The 24,756-nt window shown below is 37.4% G+C and overlaps 3 protein-coding genes across 6 annotated transcripts in view; 1 reads left to right on the top strand and 2 right to left on the bottom strand.

The window, feature by feature from the left end:
* Positions 1 to 340: 340 nt before the first annotated feature.
* On the bottom strand, positions 341 to 5,108 carry LOC137038569 (rhamnose-binding lectin-like). 3 transcript variants are annotated; one of them, XM_067413246.1, is made up of 12 exons: positions 5,033 to 5,108; positions 4,843 to 4,878; positions 4,607 to 4,648; positions 4,377 to 4,507; positions 3,705 to 3,814; positions 3,581 to 3,625; positions 3,362 to 3,497; positions 2,786 to 2,901; positions 1,560 to 1,604; positions 1,277 to 1,415; positions 745 to 854; positions 341 to 613 (listed from the first exon to the last, which is right to left on the bottom strand). In XM_067413246.1, coding segments are annotated over exons 3-12 (858 nt in total). In that variant the 5' UTR covers positions 4,631 to 4,648; positions 4,843 to 4,878; positions 5,033 to 5,108; the 3' UTR covers positions 341 to 611. The 3 variants fall into 3 exon arrangements, with proteins under 3 accessions (XP_067269347.1, XP_067269344.1, XP_067269346.1); XM_067413243.1 differs by having other exon boundaries at positions 4,377 to 4,506; positions 4,604 to 4,648; positions 5,033 to 5,102; XM_067413245.1 differs by lacking the exon at positions 4,607 to 4,648 and having other exon boundaries at positions 4,377 to 4,536; positions 5,033 to 5,085.
* Positions 5,109 to 8,452: 3,344 nt separating this feature from the next.
* LOC137038568 (rhamnose-binding lectin-like) lies at positions 8,453 to 12,018 on the top strand. Of its 2 annotated transcripts, XM_067413241.1 has the most exons (12): positions 8,453 to 8,558; positions 8,711 to 8,746; positions 8,986 to 9,030; positions 9,128 to 9,257; positions 9,797 to 9,906; positions 9,986 to 10,030; positions 10,114 to 10,249; positions 10,712 to 10,827; positions 11,211 to 11,255; positions 11,382 to 11,520; positions 11,606 to 11,715; positions 11,850 to 12,018. In XM_067413241.1, coding segments are annotated over exons 1-12 (1,005 nt in total). In that variant the 5' UTR covers positions 8,453 to 8,467; the 3' UTR covers positions 11,852 to 12,018. The 2 variants fall into 2 exon arrangements, with proteins under 2 accessions (XP_067269342.1, XP_067269343.1); XM_067413242.1 differs by lacking the exon at positions 8,986 to 9,030 and having other exon boundaries at positions 9,098 to 9,257.
* A 2,165-nt stretch (positions 12,019 to 14,183) lies between these two features.
* The window catches only part of pdlim2 (PDZ and LIM domain 2 (mystique)), a 102,821-nt gene continuing 92,248 nt past the window's right edge, over positions 14,184 to 24,756 (bottom strand). Inside the window, exons 8-10 of the mRNA XM_067414641.1 lie at positions 21,125 to 21,264; positions 17,833 to 17,944; positions 14,184 to 15,415 (exon numbers count right to left, since the gene is read on the bottom strand). Coding sequence (XP_067270742.1) covers positions 15,223 to 15,415; positions 17,833 to 17,944; positions 21,125 to 21,264 — 445 coding nt within the window. The 3' untranslated portion in view covers positions 14,184 to 15,222. The remainder of the gene's footprint in view (positions 15,416 to 17,832; positions 17,945 to 21,124; positions 21,265 to 24,756) is intronic.

The raw sequence follows: 24,756 nt of genomic DNA, 5'->3' as shown, positions 1-24,756 counted from the left end.
CCTTCAAGGACTTAAGCTTTTTGATGTTCACGGAAGGCAAGCTTGTGAACAGTTAAACCAGACCGTTTACAGTAGCATTTCAGAATACAGCCCTCAGGTTTCATTTTCCACAGTTCCGGTGTGAACCAGGGAGCAGAGTGTTTAAAGTTGACTTCCCATGTACTGTTATATTATGCAGAGGTATATATTTAATTGGAGAGTTGTCAGTACAAGACATAGGTATGAGTTTACACCAAAAGTCACCAGTTAACTGTTTCACTTAGATACTGTATGTCACAATAGGGAAGAAAGGACTCATCACAACTTTTCTATGCAAACATTAAGAACAGAGACAGAACAGTCACATTTGCAAAGCATTTATTGCAAGGAATGTCAGTGTATTAACCACTTAAACTCTGTGGACCCTGTATGGCCTGAATGACATCGGCATGTATATACTTTCAAGTTTCAGCATACTAGTATTCTACCATTATGAAAGGGGTCACATTTTATTTCCCCCAAGATGGCATTACAGGGAGGCCATGTTCACAAGAAATGAGTTTAGTTTCAGCGCAGCAAGTGAAAGATTTTAGAGAACCGAAGAGTCCAAATCCACAAGATCAGCTCCAGGATTCTGAAGAAGAAAAAGAACACTATTCAATCTAGCCTGATGAGAGTTCATGACTAAAACCCAAATCAAAAACAAGCAAAAGATTAGAAAACTAGCTCAAGCGTGCAGTCATTGCTCTGTTCAGAATCACTTACACTTAGTTACGCAGGAGTAAGAGATGTACAGGTATTTGAACGTGCCACCACATGGATCTGAGAACACACTGTTGGAGGCTGATATGGAGCATCTGTTTTTACCTTCACATCTACATCATAAAAAAAAATAAAAAAAACAAGCTTGATTTGGGGGCTTTTTTCTATTATTGTTAAAATGATTAGATTACACTGCTGGGAAGAAAAACTAGAGCCTAGGCCAGGACTATTCAAATCTTGCCCTAGAGGGCCAATGTGTTGCAGAGTTTAGCGCCAACCCTGATCAAACAGGAAAGTGCTAATGTCTTCAGGATCGTTAGGGAAAAAAAGAAAAAAAAAAAAAGTTAATTTTTACAGGTGGATGCGTTTGATTAGTTGTTAAAGCTAAACTCAGCAGTGCATTGGCCTGCCAGGATAAGATTTGAACAGCCCTGGCCTAGGCTCTAGTTACAGCTGGTTTTCCAGCCTGGTTTGGATAGTAAGTCTATCAGGGCAAGACTGAATTACATGTGAAAATGTGTGCCTGTAAACTGACCCATTAGTGACGATTGTCTGTGAATTTAAGGCGTAGCAGTCTGTTTTGGCAATCTGAGAAGCAGGACGTCCAGAAGAACACGTGCTGTTATCAGTTCGCCCGTAGTTAGCGCTCTCAATGTGTATTTTAGTTCCATCCTCTGAGAAAAAAATAAAATAAATAAAACCCAGCAACTTTACAGTCTCTTTTAAGTCATTACATACTATAACTTTCCATTTAGTAATAAGCTCAGAATGATCAGCCGAAACATTAAAACTAAGCAGTCAAGTAACAGAATACACACCACAGTTCAGGTCATTAGACGCACGTTCACAGACCAAACTTGAACCTACAGAAAAAGGAGAGATGTGGTCAAGCAATTAAAAAAATATATATATATAACAAGTCATTTTAAAGAATATGAGATGGTTTGTGCTCGTGTACATCAAATATTAATTGTATTGTTACATTTTGAATCGTTACACTAACCACATTTCAAAGACAACAAGAAATTACGGTAACACTTAATAATGGTCTGTTATTAATCGATAACTATGCAGGACTAATAAGTAGCGCTACATCAACACTTCAGCCACTACTAGTAACTAAGAAACAAGGTGAAGTAATCAGTCAGCAATATTGATTTCAGGACTAAGAATTCCCTTTTAGGCAATTAATGATTACTGAATGAGACTGGTGGCACTAATAACTAATAGGTAACCAGGAAATATTATAAAGAACCACTAATCACAACATTTTTAAAAAAAGAGAATCTCACATGTTAATCTCAATATAGTCATAAAATACAACACTAATTACTTGTTACTAGTCATTATGCAGGAACTTCAAGTGATCTGGACCATTATTTTAAAGTGGAAACCATTGTTAGATCACTAGTAGTTCTTAAATTGTCCTTTGTTACTCTGAATAAAGTCATAAAATGCATCACTAATTACTCAAGTACCCAATCTCACTCTTCAAGGACTACTGGTGATTTGGACCATTATTTTAAAGTGAAAAACAAAACATTTCCCAGTTTAAAATAATGATCCAGATCACTAGTAGCTCCTGCAGAATGAACAGGTGACAATTAATTAGTGATGAATTTAATGACTTTATTCAGAGTAAAGAATTTTTAGTTACATGTCAAACACAATAATGTAATTGGTCAGTTAGTTAATTATTAAAGAGGCTAATCACTTAATAAGGAACCATCTCCTAAATTCAATATTACTTACGGATTAGTTCAGCTTGTTTATGTTAGTTAATAGTAGTGGCTGAAGTGTTAATGTAGTTCTTCTTATTAGTCCTGCATTACTTCCTGCATAGTTCTCTATTAATAACAGACCATTATTCTAAAGCGTTCCCGAAAATACATATTAAAATGTAGGGTACTTAGTGGGCCAAAAAGCACCAAGTTCAGGTAACTGAATTTAATATAAATTTAAACTATAGTTAGTTCTCATTTAAATGCAATAAAGTATCCAAAATCATTACATTGTTCAAACAGGATAAATAAAATAAACTCACGAGTTTGAGTTGGGAGGCAAAAATAGGAGATTGCAAGGTACTTGTAAATACCAGAGCAGGGATCAGTAAAGACCGTATGTGTCGCAAAAACCTCACAACTGTCCAGACCGTTGCAGCTTTACATGTGAAAAAAAGGAGACTTACATTAGTCACTGCATATTCATCACCGCTAATAAAATGCATTCAGAGAACATTTATGAATGTTTAAATGGCATTTTATGCAAACGTTATAAAACATTATGGGATTATTACTTTTGAACGTTTCAATCTTGGCAGAGAATCAGATTTCCACATTTGTAAAGTCAGCCACTCTGCAGTTATTATACCAGATAAATATAGCTCATCTCTCGATCATATTAATCTAAATTACTAGACATCATAAGAACAGCTGAGAGTGGACATGGTTTGAATTTATGCTTTACAACCATGGAAGTTCCTTTAACGTTACTGGAAGAACTTGTTCATCACTTTGAGAGAATCTTGCTAGAATGTTGTTTGTTAGCTGGGATGGTATTTGAGAATCAAGATAAAGGAACAGTCAAATGGCCAAATTATAAAGCCGTTTGGTCCATCTACCTTTTTGACACAGGAGCCAGTGCATTGGGAGAGTAGCAGTTGGTTTTCTGAAGCTCATTGGATGGACGTCCTTCAGAGCAGGTGATTTTATCTGTACGGCCATAGTTTGCAGTATTTATCTGAATCTTGCCGTTTTCTTCATGGAGATAAATAGCATTTATGTTAGGCCATGTGATCTGATTTCTTGAAACAATAAGAGTTCACGTAAAAATACCTCACCACACTTCAAGTAACTGTATCCGCCATGACAAGTCACACTCGTTTCTGGAAGTTAGAGAACAGAAGATTGTCTTGCACAGATGGAAACTAAACAGGAAGATGGAGAGAACAAAGAAAAACAAACCTGCTTGGATGCAAATGTAGTTGGTAGTGTAGTACTTGTAGGTTCCAGAGCAAGGATCTTTTTCTGCAAGTCCTTGAGTGTTTAACTCACACACTCTCAGTCCGTCACACCTTTTGAAAGATAATAAATCAGTCAATATCCCTCACAAACCAACTAAAGAGTAAGAAACTCATCTGCACTTAAAAATGATGCATTTTGATAATTTATTTTAAAGCCACTTGTTTATTTAAAAAAAAAAACTCAAAGATAATTGCTAAATACAGCGTAGTTATCTGAACATTGACTCATTCACGCCCTTCTCAAAATAATTAATTTAAGTATAGAATATAATAGTTCTAATAGAGGCTCATTGTAATTCAGTGTTAACACACCCCACCTGCAGAACTGGGATCTAAACCACGGCTTGGGTCTTCTGAAGGGTCGCTCAGTATTAAAGATTTTTATTTTAAATGAAAGAGGAAGTTAACTCTTGCTTTGGTCAAATAAAATTCAGTGGTCACTTCCAAATGTTTTTTTTTGCACCACAGTTTCTCTAAATAAATATTCATAAGACAATGAGCAAATGCGCAAAGTTGCCTTATCTTGACATGTGGAAAGTTATAAACCATGGGTTACAACAAGCCCAGTGTTAGGTTGTGCCCCACACTAGCTTTTCTTTTAAAAAAACATTACCTTTTAGAGACCGCAGGAACATCCATTGAACACTGAGTATTAGACGTTTCGCCTTGTGGTCGTCCAGCGCTGCAAGTGTAGCTGTTTGTGCGACCAAATGTTGCTGATTGTACACTGATCACACCAGAGTCTGAATAGAAGAACGTCACATAATGGATTACTGTTGAAGGGAACAAATAGTACACAGAATAAATAACTCCGTTGATTGGAACGCTACAAAATCTTACCACAACTGAGACGCTGGACAAACCCATCACACGCGATTGAAGTCTCTGAAAAATTAGAGAACCCCTTTAAAATATTATTTGTAGTTTATAACAAAGTGAATAATACAGTATGGTTACATTGACACCACCACAACCCCACACACAAACACCGCATGAGATTTAAAACTGGACTTCACAATAAAGTCATATAATCTTCGAACTGGTGATTGTTGATTATGGGTCATAGTTAAATGAAATACCTGCAGATATCAGCAATCTGGAGTTTTGAAGCACCACTGTCGACAACAACATAAGATTAATTAAAGATTAAAATGCCAAATTCTCGGCCATCAGTTTAACCCAGAATAGAGCAGCTGTAACATCTGAAATGCAGCTCTAGCGCTAACTATGCATATGAGTTTTACACTTAGTCAGATGAAAGTAACTTACAAGCAAGCAGAAGGACACTGAGAGAGCCCATGGTTCTGTTATTGTTGGTAAAGGTGTAGGCCTGCGTATAGCCACTGATAGGCTGATTCATATTTATACGGCCTGTTATCTGATTGCTTGTTAGATAAAATTGATTGCTCTTCCAACGCTCCATTCAGGCTGCGTCTCAATCAGCTCTCTAGTTCAGTAGTCAGGGCACTGATCAGGGAATCAGTCAATGGGCTCACTCCCTAATCAGTGTCCTGACTACTGAACTAGAGAGCTGATTGAGACGCAGCCTCAGTCACACCGGCACAGCCACAACCATCACACACTCACCAGGACCGGCCGGCTCGTTGACAATCACCAGAATACTGACTCTACACCTGCACCTCATCAGACACTCACTATATCCGCATCAGTCACCAGAGGTGTCAAAAGTACTCGCATTCATTACTCAAGTGGAAGGATAGATACTAGGGTTTAAAAATACTTCAGTAGAAGTTGAAGTATCAACTCAAGCTTTTTACTTAAGTAAAAGTGTAAAAGTACTGGTTTCAAAACTACTTAAAGAATAAAAGTAAAAGTAATGTAAGAAAAAAAATGCCATTAAAGACAAAAGCTTAGGCCACACCACAGGGGCCTATTAGTGCAATACCCCACCTCCTCAAAAACATTTTTCGAAAGGCCATAATGTTATATTAAAATGTTAATGTTGAAAAATTTGGGAAGCACTAGGCTATCTGTTTCAGCTGCATATATCCATTATATCCAACAAAATATAACTACTTAAACATTAAAAAACAAAGCTGAACTATTTTAATGACTGCAGCAGTGTGTCATAAGGAGGATTCAAAAAAGAAACTAAACACGGGCTCCAGTCGGACTCGGGCCGGGCTAGGGCCTAGAATTGAGGCCTGTGCAGGGCTCAAAGCTCACCAAAACCCGCCCACTCCAAAAAAAACAAATAAAAAATACGGCCAAAACTTTAACTGCCAAAATAATGTGATATTGTTTTATTGAATAAGTCACTTTAAGTGCGAGCAGTGCCCAATATAAGAGATCAGAAAAAGCACGTAATTAACAGGCATGTCACACGTTAATAACACACCACTGTAAAAATGCGTTATTCATTGATACTGCACAATAATCTGCCAACAAAAAAATAACAACAATGCGCTTAGCTTTGCTCTGACAAAGCAGTACACTTGTGAAGTTCATAGAACATGCACTTAGCCCAGTCAAAACTGATTCATCATTGATTCAAACCTCTTTCAGCAGCTGTTAGGGTTGCTAGTTGCAGATGTCCTGAGTGTGTATATTATGATGGACAGGAATCATGATTATAAAGTCTTCGAGTCACAGGTGTAATCCACGTTTGAGAGTTGGTTCACTCTACCAGTCATTACAGCTTATGTCACTTTAGCATAGCGATCACTTGAATATACAGCTACGATGGGTTTTTTACAGTCTATGGTTATCGCGCTAAAAACCTGGCTGTCATGAATGAGTGCGTCTGCCTGCTGATCGCTGAAAGTGCGTGCTCTTCCGCTGAAACAGCTAATACACTACCGTCATCCTTTAAATCACCATCGATCTCCTGGTTCTCGCTGCTACAACCACACTCTTAAACCTAATAAAGATCTCTTTCACTTGTCTGCTTGTCTGTGTCCTTTTGTTCTGTGACGTACTTGAAAGTAAATACACCGGTGTAAGAATATGATCTTGTGCAAACAAACTTCCTGAATCATTTCTCAGAAACAAGTGTAAATACTAAATGCAAATATTTTCCATAATTTTTTACTTATTTAATAGTGTTTCTAAGAAATTGCAGGGTATTTTCCCATAAAAATGTATTTGCAGAAACATCAATGACTGATTAATGACATTTATCTAGTGGCCAGTTGGAAAAACTGTGTATATGTAAATACTTTAGAATATTTTTATTTTACATTTTAGAATCATTTATCAGAAAACAGGTTGTATAGAATATTAAATTAAGGGATGATAGTATTGCATTGTTACAGAGTTTTGAATATGTATGTGTCTAACAGAACATACCGTAGCTCGCTGTCACAGGCTGGAGAATCCTTTATATGTTGGTGCATTGCGATTCGGGATCAGACTCGGTGGACTCTCTTGACTTGATATTTGAAGTGTGTGTGTGTGTGTGTGTGTGTGTGTGTGTGTGTGTGTGTGTGTGTGTGTGTGTGTGTGTGTGTGTGTGTGTGTGTGTGTGTGTGTGTGTGTGTGTGTGTGTGTGTGTGTGTGTGGTTTGTGCTTGTATCCACTGCTCGATGGGCGAAGTAATACAAAAAATAATATTCCAGTCAATCACGGGTGGATGAGAGATACAAGAGAGTCAAGTACCCACAGTCAGTGATGGTCTGGGGTGCCATGTCAGCTGCTGGTGTTGGTCCACTGTGTTTTATCAAGGGCAGGGTCAATGCAGCTAGCTATCAGGAGATTTTGGAGCACTTCATGCTTCCATCTGCTGAAAAGCTTTATGGAGATGATTTAGTTTTTCAGCACGACCTGGCACCTGCTCACAGTGCCAAAACCACTAGTAAATGGTTTACTGACCATGGTATTACTGTGCTCAATTGGCCTGCCAACTCTCCTGACCTGAACCCCATAGAGAATCTGTGAGATATTGTGGAGAGAAAGTTGAGAGACGCAAGACCCAACACTCTGGATGAGCTTAAGGCCGCTATCGAAGCATCCTGGGCCTCCATAACACCTCAGCAGTGCCACAGGCTGATCGCCTCCACGCCACGCCGCATCGAAGCAGTCATTTCTGCAAAAGGATTCCCGACCAAGTATTGAGTGCATAACTGAACATAATTGTTTGAAGGTTGACTCTTTTTTGTATTAAAAACACTTTTCTTTTATTGGTCGGATTAAATATGCTATTTTTTTTTTTTTTTAGATTTTTTTCATGAGCTGTATGCCAAAATTAGTATATATATATAAAAAGGACCTGAAATATTTCAGTTGGTGTGCAATGAATCTAAAATATATGAAAGTTTAATTTCTATCATTACATTATGGAAAATAATGAACTTTTATCACATTTTATCACATCACTTCTCAGTGCAATTTTTTTGAGAAGGACCTGTACTGAGTCAGTCACAGGCAAAGAGTGACTGATGCGGATATAGTGAGTGTCTGATGAGGTGCAGGTGTAGAGTCAGTATTCTGGTGATTGTCAACGAGTGGGCCGGTCCTGGTGAGTGTGTGATGGTTGTGGCTGTGCCGGTGTGACTGAGGCTGCGTCTCAATCAGCTCTCTAGTTCAGTAGTCAGGACACTGATTAGGGAGTGAGCCCATTGACTGATTCCCTGATCAGTGCCCTGACTACTGAACTAGAGAGCTGATTGAGACGCAGCCTGAATGGAGCTTTGGAAGAGCAATCAATTTTATCTAACAAGCAATCAGATAACAGGCCGTATAAATATGAATCAGCCTATCAGTGGCTATACGCAGGCCTACACCTTTACCAACAATAACAGAACCATGGGCTCTAGCAGTGTCCTTCTGCTTGCTTGTAAGTTACTTTCATCTGACTAAGTGTAAAACTCATATGCATAGTTTGCACTAGTTGCATTTCAGACGTTACAGCTGCTCTATTCTGGGTTAAACTGATGGCAGAGAATTTGGCATCTTAATCTTTAATTAATCTTATGTTGTTGTCGACAGTGGTGCTTCAAAACTCCAGATTGCTGATATCTGCAGGTATTTCATTTAACTATGACCCATAATCAACAATCACCAGTTACAAGATTATATGACTTTATTGTGAAGTCCAGTTTTAAATCTCATGTGGTGTTTGTGTGTGGGGTTGTGGTCTCAATGTAACCATACTGTATTTTATAACGTGGTATACAGAGTTTATTTTTCTCCTTAAATAGTTTGTCATTCCCTTTGATATAAATTACAAATAATATTTTAAAGGGGGTTCTCTAATTTTTCAGAGACTTCAATTGCGTGTGATGGGTTTGTCCAGCTTCTCAGTTGTGGTAAGATTTTGTAGCGTTCCAATCAACGGAGTTATATATTCTGTGTACTATTTGTTCCCTTCAACAGTAATCCATTATGTGACGTTCTTCTATTCAGACTCTGGTGTGATCAGTGTACAATCAGCAACATTTGGTCGCACAAACAGCTACACTTGCAGCGCTGGACGACCACAAGGCGAAACGTCTAATACTCAGTGTTCAATGGATGTTCCTGCGGTCTCTAAAAGGTAATTTTTTTTTTTTAAAGAAAAGCTAGTGTGGGGCACAACCTAACACTGGGCTTGTTGTAACCCATGGTTTAAAACGTTCCACTAGTTGCTATAGGAACTTTTAGAGAAATTGTGGCAAAAACATTTGGAAGTGATCAGATTAATTTTATTTGACCAAAGCAAAAGTTAATTTCATATTTTACATTTAAAATAAAAATCTTTAATCTTTAATACTGAGCGACCCTTGAGAAGACCCAAGCCGTGGTTTGAATCCCAATTCTGCAGGTGGGGTGTGTTAACACTGCATTACAATGAGCCTCTATTAGAACTATTATATTCTATACTTTAATGAATTATTCTGTGAAGGGCATGAATGAGTCAATGTTCAGATAACTACGCTGTATTTAGCAATTTTGTCAAGCTCCAATGAGTATTTTTAAAAATTAAGTGACTTATTTTTAAAATATTTGTACTTTGACCTTATTTAAGTGCAGATGACTGTCTTACTCTTTAGTTGATTTGTGAGTGATATTGACTGATTTATTATCTTTCAAAAGGTGTGACGGACTGAGAGTGTGTGAGTTAAACACTCAAGGACTTGCAGAAAAAGATCCTTGCTCTGGAACCTACAAGTACTACACTACCAACTACATTTGCATCCAAGCAGGTTTGTTTTTCTTTGTTCTCTCCATCTTCCTGTTTAGTTTCCATCTGTGCAAGACAATCTTCTGTTCTCTAACTTCCAGAAACGAGTGTGACTTGTCATGGTGGATACAGTTACTTGAAGTGTGGTGAGGTATTTTTACGTGAACTCTTATTGTTTCAAGAAATCAGATCACATGGCCTAACATAAATGCTATTTATCTCCATGAAGAAAACGGCAAGATTCAGATAAATACTGCAAACTATGGCCGTACAGATAAAATCACCTGCTCTGAAGGACGTCCATCCAATGAGCTTCAGAAAACCAACTGCTACTCTCCCAATGCACTGGCTCCTGTGTCAGAAAGGTAGATGGACCAAACGGCTTTATAATTTGGCCATTTGACTGTTCCTTTATCTTGATCCTCAAATACCATCCCAGCTAACAAACAACATTCTAGCAAGATTCTCTCAAAGTGATGAACAAGTTCTTCCAGTAAAGTTAAAGGAACGTCCATGGTTTTAAAGCATCAACTCAAACCATGTCCACTCTCAGCTGTTCTTATGATGTCTAGTAATTTAGATTAATATATGATCGAGAGATGAGCTATATTTATCTGGTATAATAACTGCAGAGTGGCTGACTTTACAAATGTGGAAACCTGATTCTCTGCCAAGATTGAAACGTTCAAAAGTAGTAATCCCATAATGTTTTATAACGTTTGCATAAAATGCCATTTAAACATTCATAAATGTTCTCTGAATGCATTTTATTAACGGTGATGAATATGCAGTGACTAATGTAAGTCTCCTTTTTTTCACATGTAAAGCTGCAACGGTCTGGACAGTTGTGAGGTTTTTGCGACACATACGGTCTTTACTGATCCCTGCTCTGGTATTTACAAGTACCTTGCAATCTCCTATTTTTGCCTCCCAACTCAAACTCGTGAGTATTATCTTGTTTGAACAATGTAATGATTCTGGATACTTTATTGCAATTAAATGAAAATCTATTATAGTTTAAATTTATATTAAATTCAGTTACCTGAACTTGTTTTTTGGCCCACTTAGGATTTAAGTACCCGACACTTTTGTTTATAATTTCTTCTGTTGTCTTTGAAATGACGTTACAATTTAAAATGTAACATTAAACAGTTAATCTTGCATTAAAGTGAGTTTATTTTAGTAACAATACAATTAATATTTCAAGTACACAAGCACACGTTTTCATTAGGTATTCTTTAATCATGATCACGGTGTACAGCACAAGAACTCACCAACACAGTCTTTATGTTTAATTGCTTGACCACATCTCTCCTTTTTCTGTAGGTTCAAGTTTGGTCTGTGAAAGTGCGTCTAATGACCTGAACTGTGGTGTGTATTGTTACTTGACTGCTTAGTTTTAATGTTTCGGCTGATAGAGTTTATAACTAAATGGAAATTTTATAGTAATGACTTAAAAGAGACTGTAAAAAGTTTAAAAATATCTTTGTTTCTCAGAGGATGGAACTAAAATACACATTGAGAGCGCTAACTACGGGCGAACTGATAACAGCACGTGTTCTTCTGGACGTCCTGCTTCTCAGATTGCCAAAACAGACTGCTACGCCTTAAATTCACAGACAATCGTCACTAATGGGTCGGTTTACAGGCACACATTTTCACATGTAATTCAGTCTTGCCCTGATAGATTAACTATCCTAATCCTTTTCTGTATGGTGTAGATGTGAAGGTAAAAACAGATGCTCCATATCAGCCTCCAACAGTGTGTTCTCAGATCCATGTGGTGGCACGTTCAAATACCTGTACATCTCTTACTCCTGCGTAACTAAGTGTAAGTGATTCTGAACAGAGCAATGACTGAATGCTTGAGCTAGTTTTCTAATCTTTTGCTTGGTTTTACTCATGAACTCTCATCAGGCTAGATTGAATGTTTTTTTTTTTTTTTTATTATTTTTTTTTTTTCAGAATCCTGTAGCTGATCTTGTGGAGTTGTGGACTCTTCAGTTCTCTAACATCTCTTCCACTTGCTGCGCTGAAACTAAACTCATTTCTTGTGAACATGGCCTTTTTGTACCCCCAGACTGTTCTAATCTAACTGGTTATTTGAATCTTAATTAAAATATTTTGAATTATATTATGTTGCATTTGATTTTGAGACTTATTTTCAAGTGTTTAGAAAATTATTTGTTTGCTTAATTGACCAATCCCCATGATTCTGTTACTGGGCCAACATTATTTCTGGAATGTGTGGTTGTCAAGCTAGCTATCAGGATTCAAACTGTTACAACATTTTAACACTCAGTTTCAGTCAGTGTCATGTCAATCTTGAGTACCTCTAGAGTAGCATTGCATCCTGCATATCTCCGAAAAGTCTTTATTTTTTTTTTATAATTATATAAGAAAGATGCGCTGTTCCGAGTCTTTCCGAAAAAAGCTGAGCGGGTGGGGGCGTGTCGTGAGCGGCGCTAAATAATGACGTGTGCGCGCTGCTGTTATTGTTTTGAGTCGAGTGCGTCGTAAAGCTGTGTCATCCCTAACAGCGGGAGAACTTTATTCAAAATAAAAATATGGCTTTTAATCAGATACAGCCATACATCTATGATCCGAATCAGACCCAGAGGCTGCAGTTGAACAGGAGCAGCAGCAAAAACGACTAGAGCAGGACGTCTCTATGTGGTACAAGTTATACACTAACTATATAATATGCTTAGCAGCTTGTGTTATTTACATATTTATACTTGAATTATATTGTCGTATTTTTGTCTTTGAAGGTGTACATGTGAGAAGTGCAGTTATGCACGTGTGTTTGTGTTTACGCGTGGTTTGTGTAGACAATAGTAGTAAGCGGACTGGTTTTGCACGGCAGGCTAGTGTTTACATAGAAAGACATGGAATAGTAGCGCATTTGAATGAAGAAGCGTGCTTATTTAGTTCAACATATTTCCCCACTCTTTGTGTATTGTTGTTTGGAGTGCTTTTACAATACACAAACAAAGTTACACATATAGTGGCCAGCTAAACAAATGTACATGCACTACACATCGCATGCTCCATTGATCAATTTCTATATATAGTAACTATACGTGATCATGTTTGGGCTACTTGATGAGCATAGGCAAAAACACAGACATTTGAAGCAGTCTTACTCACAGCCTGCGGTTCTAACGTTGGGACCTTTATCGTTGGGACTGCTCCATCATTCAGCATTAGGCGATCGGAAAATCCGGCGTCGAGCTGGGCCTTGTTTATGAAACAGTCGGCACCGAAATGCAGCGAACAGATATAAACATTCGCGCAACTCAGTTGCTGATCCGGAAAAGCAAATTACATCCACTGTTGCCTTAACGTGGGGTTTTTGGGGAATCTGTGCAGGACTGTCTTGGTCTGGCAATCAAAAAGGCACTTTTTTGGTGACATTGTAATTGTGCACATCACCTGTGCAGCATCCTACAAGCCAGCGCTTTGATGGGCGTAGCCTGTTACTTTCGCTCTCTCTCTCTCACGCGCTTCTGGTAGAATTGTCCGTAAGGCCCATACAAGGAAATTCCGCCCCCATTAACGTCAAGTGGACGCACGATCGCAAAAAACTTGCCGAAACTTATGACTAACCAGAAGTAGTATTTCTGACAAAGAAATACTCCCATCAAACGTCCACCTTAACTTTTGAAACTGTCCATGTTTAGTATGGGAATCCATGTCTTTAACAGTGTAAAAAGATCAGTATGCATGTAACAGCATTTCACCCCCCCTTTAAGTTAAAAAGGAAAAAGCCTAGTTTTCTGCTTCCTGAAATAAAACTCTAAAATCTCCCTCTTCATGCTTGGAAACATCAGTGCACTGTAGAGCCTGTCTAAATTAACCCTACAATAAATGTGACTAGAGCCTATGGACACAAATAAATACATTAAAAAATGGTGCATGAAACCCCTATTTAGGTTGAAAAAGCTATTATTGTATTAGATACATATATATAATTTATCATTATTACTGCAAATCTATATTAAATTATTACAGGATCTCATGCAATGCTTTCAGAATCTGCTTTTTAAAATTTGGTTTCTGTCATTTTTAAATATCTTTTAATTTTAACATTTTATATTGACAGTTTACTTATGGAATAAAAATGATTTTTATTTATCAAAATAAACAGAAAATAAAACAAACTTTAATAAAGTGATTGTTTTGAACAAAGTATTAACTTAAAAATTATTAAAACATTATTTTAGCAATTATAACTAAGATCCTTCAGTAAAAATTGTGCAAAATAATATGGAATTCTAACCAAAATAGACAAAACAATTCATCCGCTTATAATCAGTTTTTATTTGAAACGGAAAAGGCAAAGAGAGGGAACCCTACAAACACAATGTGAGGATTCATGATTCATCTGATGTATTTGATCCACAAATGTTTCCCTAAACCGTGGCTTCAGGTTTTCACTCTGATACTCTTCTCTCCTGCAGTCAAAGACACAACTGTGTATCTGAGCGGGATCAAACCTCTCTCACCCAAAAATACACGATACAGTCAAAATGAAACATGCAACCCTGAACACAGACAAGTGCGTGCAAAACCCTCCGCTTAGACCACATACAGTTTAAAGTGAAAAATAAACATATTTACACACAAATATCATCATTTCTTATATTTCACTTATTTAATACAAAGCAAATGGCAAAACGATTATGCGGAGTTGTAAGTGTGTGTGGATGGAGGATTTGTTGCGGATGGTGGTTTCTTTTTATGAAGGGAGAAATTTACATCAAACTAAGAATCACTTCCAAGTAATCATCAAACCCTTCAAAAACAGGTGCAAACTGGAATAAATGTAACCGTTTGCAAATATTCACACACACGAACACACCAAGGAAACCAGTCCTGTGTGCACTAACACCGCTGATGCTTGCTTGTTGCATCTAACCATTTGAGTCGCAGTATATGGAAAAGCTCTACAAATTGCAGCCAAAAATACAAACTATTTAAGATAAACCCAAGGTAAATGTCTATTGAAACACAAGCCGTTTTCAAAGCATAATACAACGTGTGGAAGTGGCAGGCAATGTAGAAATTCAACTGTAATATGCTGATTGTTATAGAAACAGCACACGCTCTAATGCAGATGCCCCCTTCCAAATCCAAAAGTCTCTAGTTGTGGGGTGTAACAATAACTGGAGGAGAGGAGTCAGCTGTTCCAGGTCCCAAAGCTTCAAGTGACATTCTGCCAAACATTCTATTTGGTTCCCATTGGACAACGTAACAATGACATCATCTTCTCCTCCCTATGCTCCTAGCCAACTAGAGGATTTGGAGGTGGTGTCGGGAGGGCTGATTGGGCATCTCAGTGGTGTGGGGACACAACAGAGCGAGGGCTACCGCCGGGAGCCAGGTATCTTTCCCTGGCGTGTTTCTCACAGAACATTTTGTCCTCCACCCAAAAGTGGCCGCGCATCTTTAGGTTGAGCCCGCATTCTGTACAGGTGTAGCACTCTGGATGGCGGAAGCAATCGTCTGAAATCCTCACAGCCTGAGTGCTGAAAGGAGAAGGAGAAATACAACTTTTTAAGTCACTGAACACAATAGTAGTTCTGTTCTATTACTTAGTGAGCTCTTCACTGAATATCAAGTAAGGCAGGAATACACTACATGACTTTTGCCTAGATTTTTGCCGATTTATGGACTGGTAGATGCTAGTTGCCTAAAATCAGAGCCAGTCTGCAGATTTTAAGCAGTCAGATTTGACAGATTTAGGACCCTATTTGAATGATCTGAGCGTATGGTCTAAAGCGCATGGCACAAGTGCACATTGGGACTTAGAATCCCGTTTTGTTAGTTTAACAATGGAAAAAACAGTTTGCGTGCCAGGTGCATTGTCCAAAAGAGTTGTACCTAGTCTCTTAATGAGTCATGGGTGTGTTTTGGGCAATAATAAAACAATCAGTCTCATCTCCCATTCCCTTTAAAAAACAGTTGCACTTACACTATGACTGATTGTCACAATATTACTGTTTTTTAGTATGAGACTTCTTTCAAAAAAAAAAAAAAAAAAATTGAATAGTACCCTGAAGAAATTATCTTCTTACTAATTTTTTTTGTTTAGTCTAAATACCTTAAAAAAGTGAGTTTTTCTTTAAAAAAAAAAAAAAAAACTATTATGTGCCAATAGTGTAAGAAAAATAATCTTGTTTCTGATTGAATTCTTGTTTCAGTCCCAAACAGAAATAAGATTATTTTTCGTCTCCCATTGCAGATCATTTTACTTGTTTTAAGCAAAAATTCACTACGTTTTGATTTTTAAACAACAATAACAAATATCTTTTGTCATTTTACTTATCTAGTAAATTAATCTTGATTTAATTTTTTATATTTGGACTGAAAACAAGAAACAAATACCAAATAAGCATTTTTTGCAGTGTGGTCAAATCTTTTGATAATTTAAAATATAATAATAAAAAGGCCTCTGTAATGTGCCTTTGTTGACTATTTTAAATAAACTACAAAATAGATTTCCTTTGTCCTGTTGCTTAGCTCTCAGTCACATACCAGAGGCTCATTCATTATGCAGCTCATTAAGCGGGTCTTTTGTCTCTTTTAGGTGTGATACTCATATATATTCATGGTCGTTCACGCCTATTTGCATATGGCCTTTGTAAAGAAAAAGTGTCTTAGAAAATTGAAATCAATGTATTGTATTATGTGAATTAGCTGGCTCAATGATTCTCACATCAGTTTGAAGCAAAAACTCCAGGCATAATATTGTGGCTGCATATCTATTGTGTGTTTTGAGGCCTTAATTTAAAAACTTTTTTTTTCAAAACCCACGCATAAACATTATTCTGTCAAATATACAAGTATGTACATACGTGTTGCTCACATATTATGGTAGCACAGTTTGTGGTGAATACAGTGTAATTACACTTTGCCATGAATGTGTTCATAAGCAACTGAAAAAGCACAAATGTCAGAGCATGTCAAAACTTCTAAAGGGCCCCAAAACAGCTCAGACTCCTGAGGGTTAAATGGCGGAATTTGCGAGTGGAAAGACTGAACGCTTCTCCAGAGAGGATTCCTTTTATTTTTAATATTTAGAAATGTTTGTATGCTGCTGCGCATCCCTGTGTGTGTAATAAGCAGAGTGTATACACGTTGTGGACTCGCTTATAGGCACATATTACTAACACACCCTTTAAATAACTGAGCTGAGGAAAATACTGAGCTATTGATTTAAGACCAGGTTTTTGTTGGTCAACGGCACAGTCTATTTCAGTTACCTCAAAATAAAAATGTGCCTGAACAACCATTGTTTTCAGACCAGCCGGGCAAACAGATGGGCGCGAGTGCATTTGCTATTTAAACATTGTGGCGATCGACGTGAAGATAACTGCGTCGGGCTGAAAATACCAAAAACACTTGGTGTTTTGGGTGTATGATGGGCAAAGACAACGATTTTTTCTAGCTTCAGACTCTGATTCCATCCAGTGTGAGGATATCAATAGTTTTCATTTGTCAGGGATCTCCTAGCAATGAAGTATGTGTCCCTGTGTTGTTTTGTTGGGCTCAGAACGATTTGAAAATCTGGTAGCGTATGAAGCAAGTACATGAGTTTCTATGTGGGATTCTTTTTAAACAGCATTGAAGCATAGATTGTTGTCAAAAGTCGGTACTTTTGGGTACACTATTCTCGTTGGAGGTGCCTTAAAATGCTGTCTAGGTCAAGTGTTTTGTCTGACTTCATGATGTTGAACTGTAATTCTCACATGATCATAAACAAATGAATAACCACTGTCCATCAACTGAAAATATGATGAGAATGAATCTTCCCTAAAGGCGATTTTCATAAAGTTACCGGCTCATTAACCTCTTATGCAATCGAAGCGTGCCTGTGCAGAGCACATATAGAGGTGTGTGCGCAGAAACTGAGGGATTTAGGTGTTTGTGTGTTTTCTCTTACACAATTTTGGTGCCACATTTTTCACAGGTGTGGTATTTCTGCCCTCCAGCAACAGAGGACGTGGCCTTGGAAGGGCTTGGCGACAACTTGCTTGGATAAAGGATGGCGCCCTCTGTGAATACAAAAGATAAAACATTCAACGCTTGGAAGAATATTGCTTTTACCATCACCCTGACTGACTTTGTCCATACTTATGTCCATGCTTAATTTCTTTTAACCCCCTGGACCTGAAGAACGCACCCATGTGATTTGTTGGATTTTTCCTCATGACAGTGTAAAACAACTTAAAATAGTCATTTTTGGCCTCACAGATATGGACGGTATGTCTTTACAAAGCTGTAAAGTGTCTACTTTCATTTATGTACACTGAAAATTAAAACGTAAAAAAAACTGTTGTGTTCTCCCGTCTGTCTCCTTGTGATGTCCATTCTGAAAAACATGTGAAATATACTCAGAAAACTCTGAGAAAAATTGCCACACAGACACAACAGATAACTCTTTATTAAGCTTGGATTGTCTACTTTTAAATCAAGTCATTTATATAAAAAAATATTATCTGTTTATGTAATCCGTATAAAAACAGCGAGGTTTCTCAATAAGAAGTAATAATCAGAATAAGAAGAATGCGATTTTAAGATATACCATTTCTTCTCACTTATATTAACGTTATGGATGCATAAACTTCACACTTTAAGCTACTAGTTCAACTATTGGCAGACTCAAATGTTTGAAATGGAAATGGAAACATGTTGAAATATGAAATAGGTAGGCAACCTCAATACTAAATAAAGATACCCATACGAAATGAGGATATTTTAGGCTCAATTATATTAAACGCAGTATTATATAAAAGTAGGGTTGCCAACTGTCCCGTATTAGCTGAGACATCCTGTTTATAGGGCCTAACTGTCCCGTACATGACTGCCCCATTTATTGAATGGTACGCTGATGTAACATGCTCTGACTAAGTCCGTTTACATATGTTGTGTTTTTTGCACGCTCAAGTAAAGTAAAAGTAGACACGTGACAAGCGCGTTCAAGTAGAGAGAGACTAATTCGTTTTCGTTCATCTTGCGCTGTCCGTTTTGCCAAAAAACAAACAAATGGCCAAAAATAAATACATTTTTTCCACTGCTCTGTGTTGTTGTCGTTATGTGTAAACCCAGTTATATACTACCGGTCAAAAGATTTAGATTTTCTAATGTTTTCAAAAAAAGTTTTTCTGCTTAACAAGGCTGCATTTATTTGATCTAAAATACAGCAAAAACAGTAATATTATGAAGTACTTTTACAGTTTTATTGTCATTCTGACAACAAGTGTCTTGCGAAAGTTAAATGACTATATTGTTTTGTATGAATGAGTGATCAAAATGGTTCACATTGTTTTGAAGAAAAAACTATAGGCAACCACATCCTTGTGCCTGTTCACAACAGCCTTGTGAAAAAATGTTTAAATGTGTTAAATAGCCTTATTTCAGTGATTTAATTTTTTTTTCAAAAACTACGCATAAACATTATTTTCTCAAAATTACAAACTTTGTATTTGTGCTGAATACAGTGTAATCAGACTTTTTATGAGCCACTGCCATGGGGCGGCAGTGGCTCAGTGGTTCATGTAAGTTGTCTACAAACCAGAAATTTGGTGGTTCAATCCCCAGTTCCACCTGACCATGTGTCGAAGTGTCTGTGAGCAATACATCTAACCCCAGCTGCTCCCGACGAGCTGGATGGTGCCTTACATGGCTGACATCGCCGTCGGTGTATGAATGAATGTGGAACTACCCGTGCATTAAACAATTTTATTGCACCCCTTCCAGCCAAATTACTTTAGTTATTGATAAACTAAAATGTTGTTATAGTTTTTTTTTTTTGTACAAAGATTTCCAGTGAAAACGCTATAACTTGTAAACACTACACTAATAACTTGTACCTTATGACAATAGATTTACACTTTGAACCCTGAATATTCTGTCACCAATGACAGCAGCTCATTGGAAAAGGATGAATCAATGCCCTTCATTTAGTTTTCCCTAATAAATGCTGCTGCATGCCTACCAGCTGCAATAACCAATAAAACTTTGTTCCATATATTTGTTTCTATATCGTCAAAAATATCATTATCGCAAAAATTCCAGAAATATTGTGATAGAATTTTGAGGTTATATCGTCAACCCCCATTCTGATATCAATATTTTAAAATGTGAGCAATTGTGAAAAATGTGAACTAAACTTACACATTTAAAATATCAAAGAATGAAAATAATTTCCCAAAGCACTTTAGACAAAGAGTGTGTTAGGGCTGTCAAAATTGCTCAAAAATGACATTTAAATATTTCCTCTAAAAAAAAAACCCCTGAATATTCGAATTATTCGAGCATCTGGTTGTGCATTTTGTCAAAGACGTGCATTACGTCAATAACATGACAAATTAATACAAAGAGACATAACTACTTGCATAGGTAGTCAATTTAAGTTTAAACATATTTGAAAACATTAATTACACAAAAACAAGTAAATCACCTAGATGAAGCTGTTCTCTGCAGGTATAACGTTTTAAATGAACAAACTGAGTGCTGATCAAGAGTTTTGTGCAAGCCTCTTGTCCCAAATATGGCAGGCTTTAATAAGTGATTGAAACAAATATTATTAATATTAATTTAAGTTTTACCGGATAGTGAACGCTCCGAGCGAGCTGTGCTGTGGTAAACATGGAACTTTTCCTTGACATGAAACGGTAAATAATCAAACCAGTGGAAGCAGCATCTATTGAGTCAGTACAGTAGTTATTGTTGATTTATTAATGCAACATCTCTTGAGTCAGTACAGTAGCCTACACTTAGTAATGTTTCTGTTTAACGTTTGATAAAAGGAGGCATGGTATGCTAACTGTATCTTACATAGCTTGCATTCAACTTTATCTCAGCAGCTCAACAATTTTACCTCCTACTGACCAAAATCCAAAGTACTTCCAGACATGGATTTTAGATTTTGGAGGGTTAAAATAGCTTTCTCTGCTGCGGTTGAGTTGGGCTCTGCAGTTTATGCCATCTTCACTGCAAGACGCGTCAACATTCAGCTGTGCCTGACTGTACGACTTCTCACCCTCAGGTGCGAGAGTACGCCCATGAGCAAAGCAGACAGCCACGCCTCTACTACCGCAGGTGTTTAAAAAAAAAAAAAAAAAAAAAAAATTATATATATATATTCAAATATTAATTTTCACCTTTGAAATTGTTTTTTTTAAACTATTAGAATTTAGAATATTCGTTGACAGCCCTAGTGTGCGTCTCACCTTTCTCATCAGCCTCCAGCACCTCCTGTAGCATCTTGAAGGTGTTAGATTGGCGGGGAGCCGCGCGCGATTCTTTGTTCTCCTGAATCATCTTGTACACCTCGGAGTCTCTGTCAAACCTCTGCATGGCAAAGTCTGAGCTGAAAGACACAATGAGAGTTCATTTATCTACAAGTTAAACTTGACACCACCTTAAAACAACACTCATGGAGCAAGACACAATCCAACAGTGATGTATATATGTGTAGTAAGAATTAAAGGCCTCAGGAATTTTTTTCCATCTCTATCTCTGGATTATGTAGAAAATACACCTATGCTAGTGTAACATTGTGGAGGGATCAGTCCTAGTTTTGTACTACAACAGTAGAGATATGATTACAGATGCCTTTAAGGCAAAAGCAAGACGTTTGAATAGTCTTATGCTGTCATGGCAACTTCATAAGTCTATGGATAGTGTATAATGTCTTTTCTGCTGTTTTGATTCAGAGTCTTTACTCCTGACAAGAAACGCCAACATCAATAACCTTTACGACAGACTTTATATAAAAAAAACGGTGTATTATGTAAGGTATTTTACATTATGGAAAAACGGATATAAATTAGATGTAGACTACGGGTATGTTTACACGACAGCGATGTACTGAAAACAGACAAAATAATCCCTGTTCACGCAAATCTTTAAAAATTAATAAAAAGGCTGTAATATGTATTATTTCACAAATTCACATTTTTGTTGTTTACATGGAGACGTAAAACTGTCTTTTTTTAAAACTTTTTTTTTTTTTTTACGGTTTTCAAAAGATTGCATTTTCAGGCCCCCAAAACACTGTTGTTGTGTAAATGAATGGCCAAAACGCATAAAAACTTTTCCATTTTCAGTGCTGTGTAAACAAACCTTCAGCATTTCCACATTTCTTGGTAGCAGATATCTCTGTATAAACTAAACTGACTAACTCATTATGTGGATTTGAGTCATTCCTTCCTGGTAAATCTCAATATATTATGTTTCCATCATAATATGTTTCCAAGTATAAGACAGTTTTTTTTTTCCTCTCCATTGCTCTTCCCTCGCTCCTGTGATTACCACTACGCTCATTAGCAGACTGCACTTATGGGGAGTAAAAAGATTAGTGTATAATATGAGTGGGGCTTTGAGATTTTCTAATGGCAGGTTTAATGGGCTGATTAGAGTGCAGTTACAGTAGCTGTCCAGCGGGAGGTTTATGGTTGCATTTTTATGCTCGGTCATAAACACAGAGCTTTCTCACACACAGGGGCATCCTATAAATGCTTGACACATATGGGACCACTGCCATATAGGCAAACTATAGAGCCTTGAGGGAAAAATACACACATATGAGAATAATTAACACTTTACCCACATACATACTGTACATTACTGTTCAAAAGTTTATACAAGAGGTCCCACATTCAAAACCTGCCCTTACAACTTTTATTAAACTGAGAAAGACTGTTACTGCATATCAGTGGATGTATGACAGTAATGGGGCCTATTTGGTTGCACTGAAATTATGTATTGAATAAAGAGTGGGCTGCAGAGTGAGAGACAGAGAGAGAAACTTTTTTCTTTTTAACAGGATTGACAAACAAACCGGTCACTGATTATCTTATCACAGTGGCCTTGTGATAGCTTGCTAGCGTGTTTGCGGTAAAAAAAGATGTTATCAGGATTTCTGTTTTGTACAAAGGCCATGACATGGGGTGATGATAAATGATTAACCAATAGCCAAAACAATCCACCAGTACTCTAGACCTGACAAAAAGTGATTGCTTATTACCGTAACATCAAACAGAGGCGGAAATCTACATAATCAGCGTCAAATGAGATTAAAAGTATCTGTTATGAGGATTTTATTGAGTTTCTGGGTGTGGTTGTCACAAGGAACCTGCATGACAGCAAACATCTCATTGACTGACATGACTGTTTGCGTGTTGGAATGTACAGAATTGCATTTCTGTAGCATGTCCCGGACTTGACCGAAAATGAAAAGAAAGAAGCATTTGGAATAGTCATTACTGTGAAAAAAGCATTTGAAGACACTATAAATTCTCCAAATAAATGGCATGTTCACTATCTGCATGCAGGCTGTTCAATGAGACATGCTTCAAATTGAAACCAGACAGCGAGTTTGAGTTTCCTCTTAGAACTCTCCCCAGCACCTCTCGGTTCCCCACAGGGTCAACGCATACATTCACAGGGCACGAGATAACATTTGTATGGGTGCGCCACCTCAACTTTGACCCGCTATGATCACCTATGCTTTAGCCTATTCTTTGGTCCAAGGAACCGGTTGTCCCCCTCCTGTGGCCTGCACAATCCCCTGACATAAATGTGTCCTGGAGTGGGGATGCATGTTTCTCGTTCTGAATATTTAAACGGCACCATTTACTGAAGTTGCGATGAGAAGTAGTAAAACATACATAGAAAGAACATTCCATCCATCTGCAACCCCCCACAGCTCAGTTATGATTACAATCTTGCTAAACAGGCTTCAGACTCAAAAGTGAAAACAGTCGACGCAGCATCATTACATTACAGTGCTAAGAACAGAGCGCTCGGTCTCACATTACAAAATTTCATCTTCCCCTGCAGACTAGCATGTCATTTACCATGTAAGTTCGAAGATGATGTCTGAATAGTTTGGACTTACCTCAACAGCAAACAAAGACAAATTCCTATCCAACTACTTCAACTCTTGTTGGAACAACAACAGAGCCTATGGTGACAACTATTTACACACATCTAAAACTCCGGCAAAAACACACACAAACACGGGAGGCAGTGCACCACACACACACCTCTCTGTCGAGTCTCAACGAGATGTAAGAAAGTTGAGAGCTTCAGTTTGAAAGGTGTGACTTTGGGCTGCCTCGTATTGGTTGACAGCAGAAAAGGGGTTGTAGATACTAGTTTTCAACATTTTCTTATTAGTTGAGCAAAAGGGGGTGGGTCATTGGTATGTAGAAGAGCGAGAAGGGTGGGGGGCCAATTAGGGGGCCGAAAGGAAAGGAAAGGAAAGGAAAGGAAAGGAAAGGAAAGGAAGGAAAGGAAAGGAAAGGAAAGGAAAGGAAAGGAAAGGAAAGGAAAGGAAAGGAAAGGAAAGGAAAGGAAAGGAAAGGAAAGGAAAGGAAAGGAAAGGAAAGGAAAGGAAAGGAAAGGAAAGGAAAGGAAAGGAAAGGAAAGGAAAGAAAGGAAAGGAAAGGAAAGGAAAGGAAAGGAAAGGAAAGGAAAGGAAAGGAAAGGAAAGGAAAGGAAAGGAAAGAATTTTGAGACATCAGCCATGTGTCCTTTAGCTGTCTGTCATGAGGCGGCAAAATAAATCTGTTCTGAAAACTGTTCATTTGATTTAAATGAATTAATTATGAAAAAATGCAATAAAATAAAAAGTCTGTCACCAGACTTAACTTTCTTATTCTTCTCATTTTAAAGAAATATTCTAAAGAAATAATTAAACACTGTATGTAATCCATTTTAATATTACATATTAATCTTTAAAAAAAATATAGCATTTTATTATAAATGTATTAAGTTGCATTAAAAATGTTCTTGTGAGTGACCTAAGGGAAGAAGTGTATGTACCTGCGGCGAGGGAAATGGGAGGCTCTCGTTC

This window comes from Pseudorasbora parva, chromosome 13 (genome assembly GCF_024679245.1).
Source record: "Pseudorasbora parva isolate DD20220531a chromosome 13, ASM2467924v1, whole genome shotgun sequence".
NCBI lineage: Eukaryota > Metazoa > Chordata > Actinopteri > Cypriniformes > Gobionidae > Pseudorasbora > Pseudorasbora parva.
Note: the sequence above shows the minus strand (reverse complement) of the source record. Positions and strands in the feature narration are given on the sequence as shown.

Bases quoted from the DNA above. Each gene is read 5' to 3' on its own strand.
- LOC137038569 (XM_067413243.1), bottom strand. From the start codon at position 5,063: ATGGGCTCTCTCAGTGTCCTTCTGCTTGCTT. The intron at 4,879-5,032 runs GTAAGTTACTTT...TGTTGTCGACAG, and splicing joins CAGTGTCCTTCTGCTTGCTT to TGGTGCTTCAAAACTCCAGA. The intron at 3,815-4,376 runs GTAATGTTTTTT...ATCTTTCAAAAG, and splicing joins GTTCCTGCGGTCTCTAAAAG to GTGTGACGGACTGAGAGTGT.
- LOC137038568 (XM_067413241.1), top strand. From the start codon at position 8,468: ATGAATCAGCCTATCAGTGGCTATACGCAGGCCTACACCTTTACCAAC. The intron at 9,258-9,796 runs GTAATTTTTTTT...ATCTTTCAAAAG, and splicing joins GTTCCTGCGGTCTCTAAAAG to GTGTGACGGACTGAGAGTGT. The intron at 10,250-10,711 runs GTAGATGGACCA...TCACATGTAAAG, and splicing joins CTGGCTCCTGTGTCAGAAAG to CTGCAACGGTCTGGACAGTT.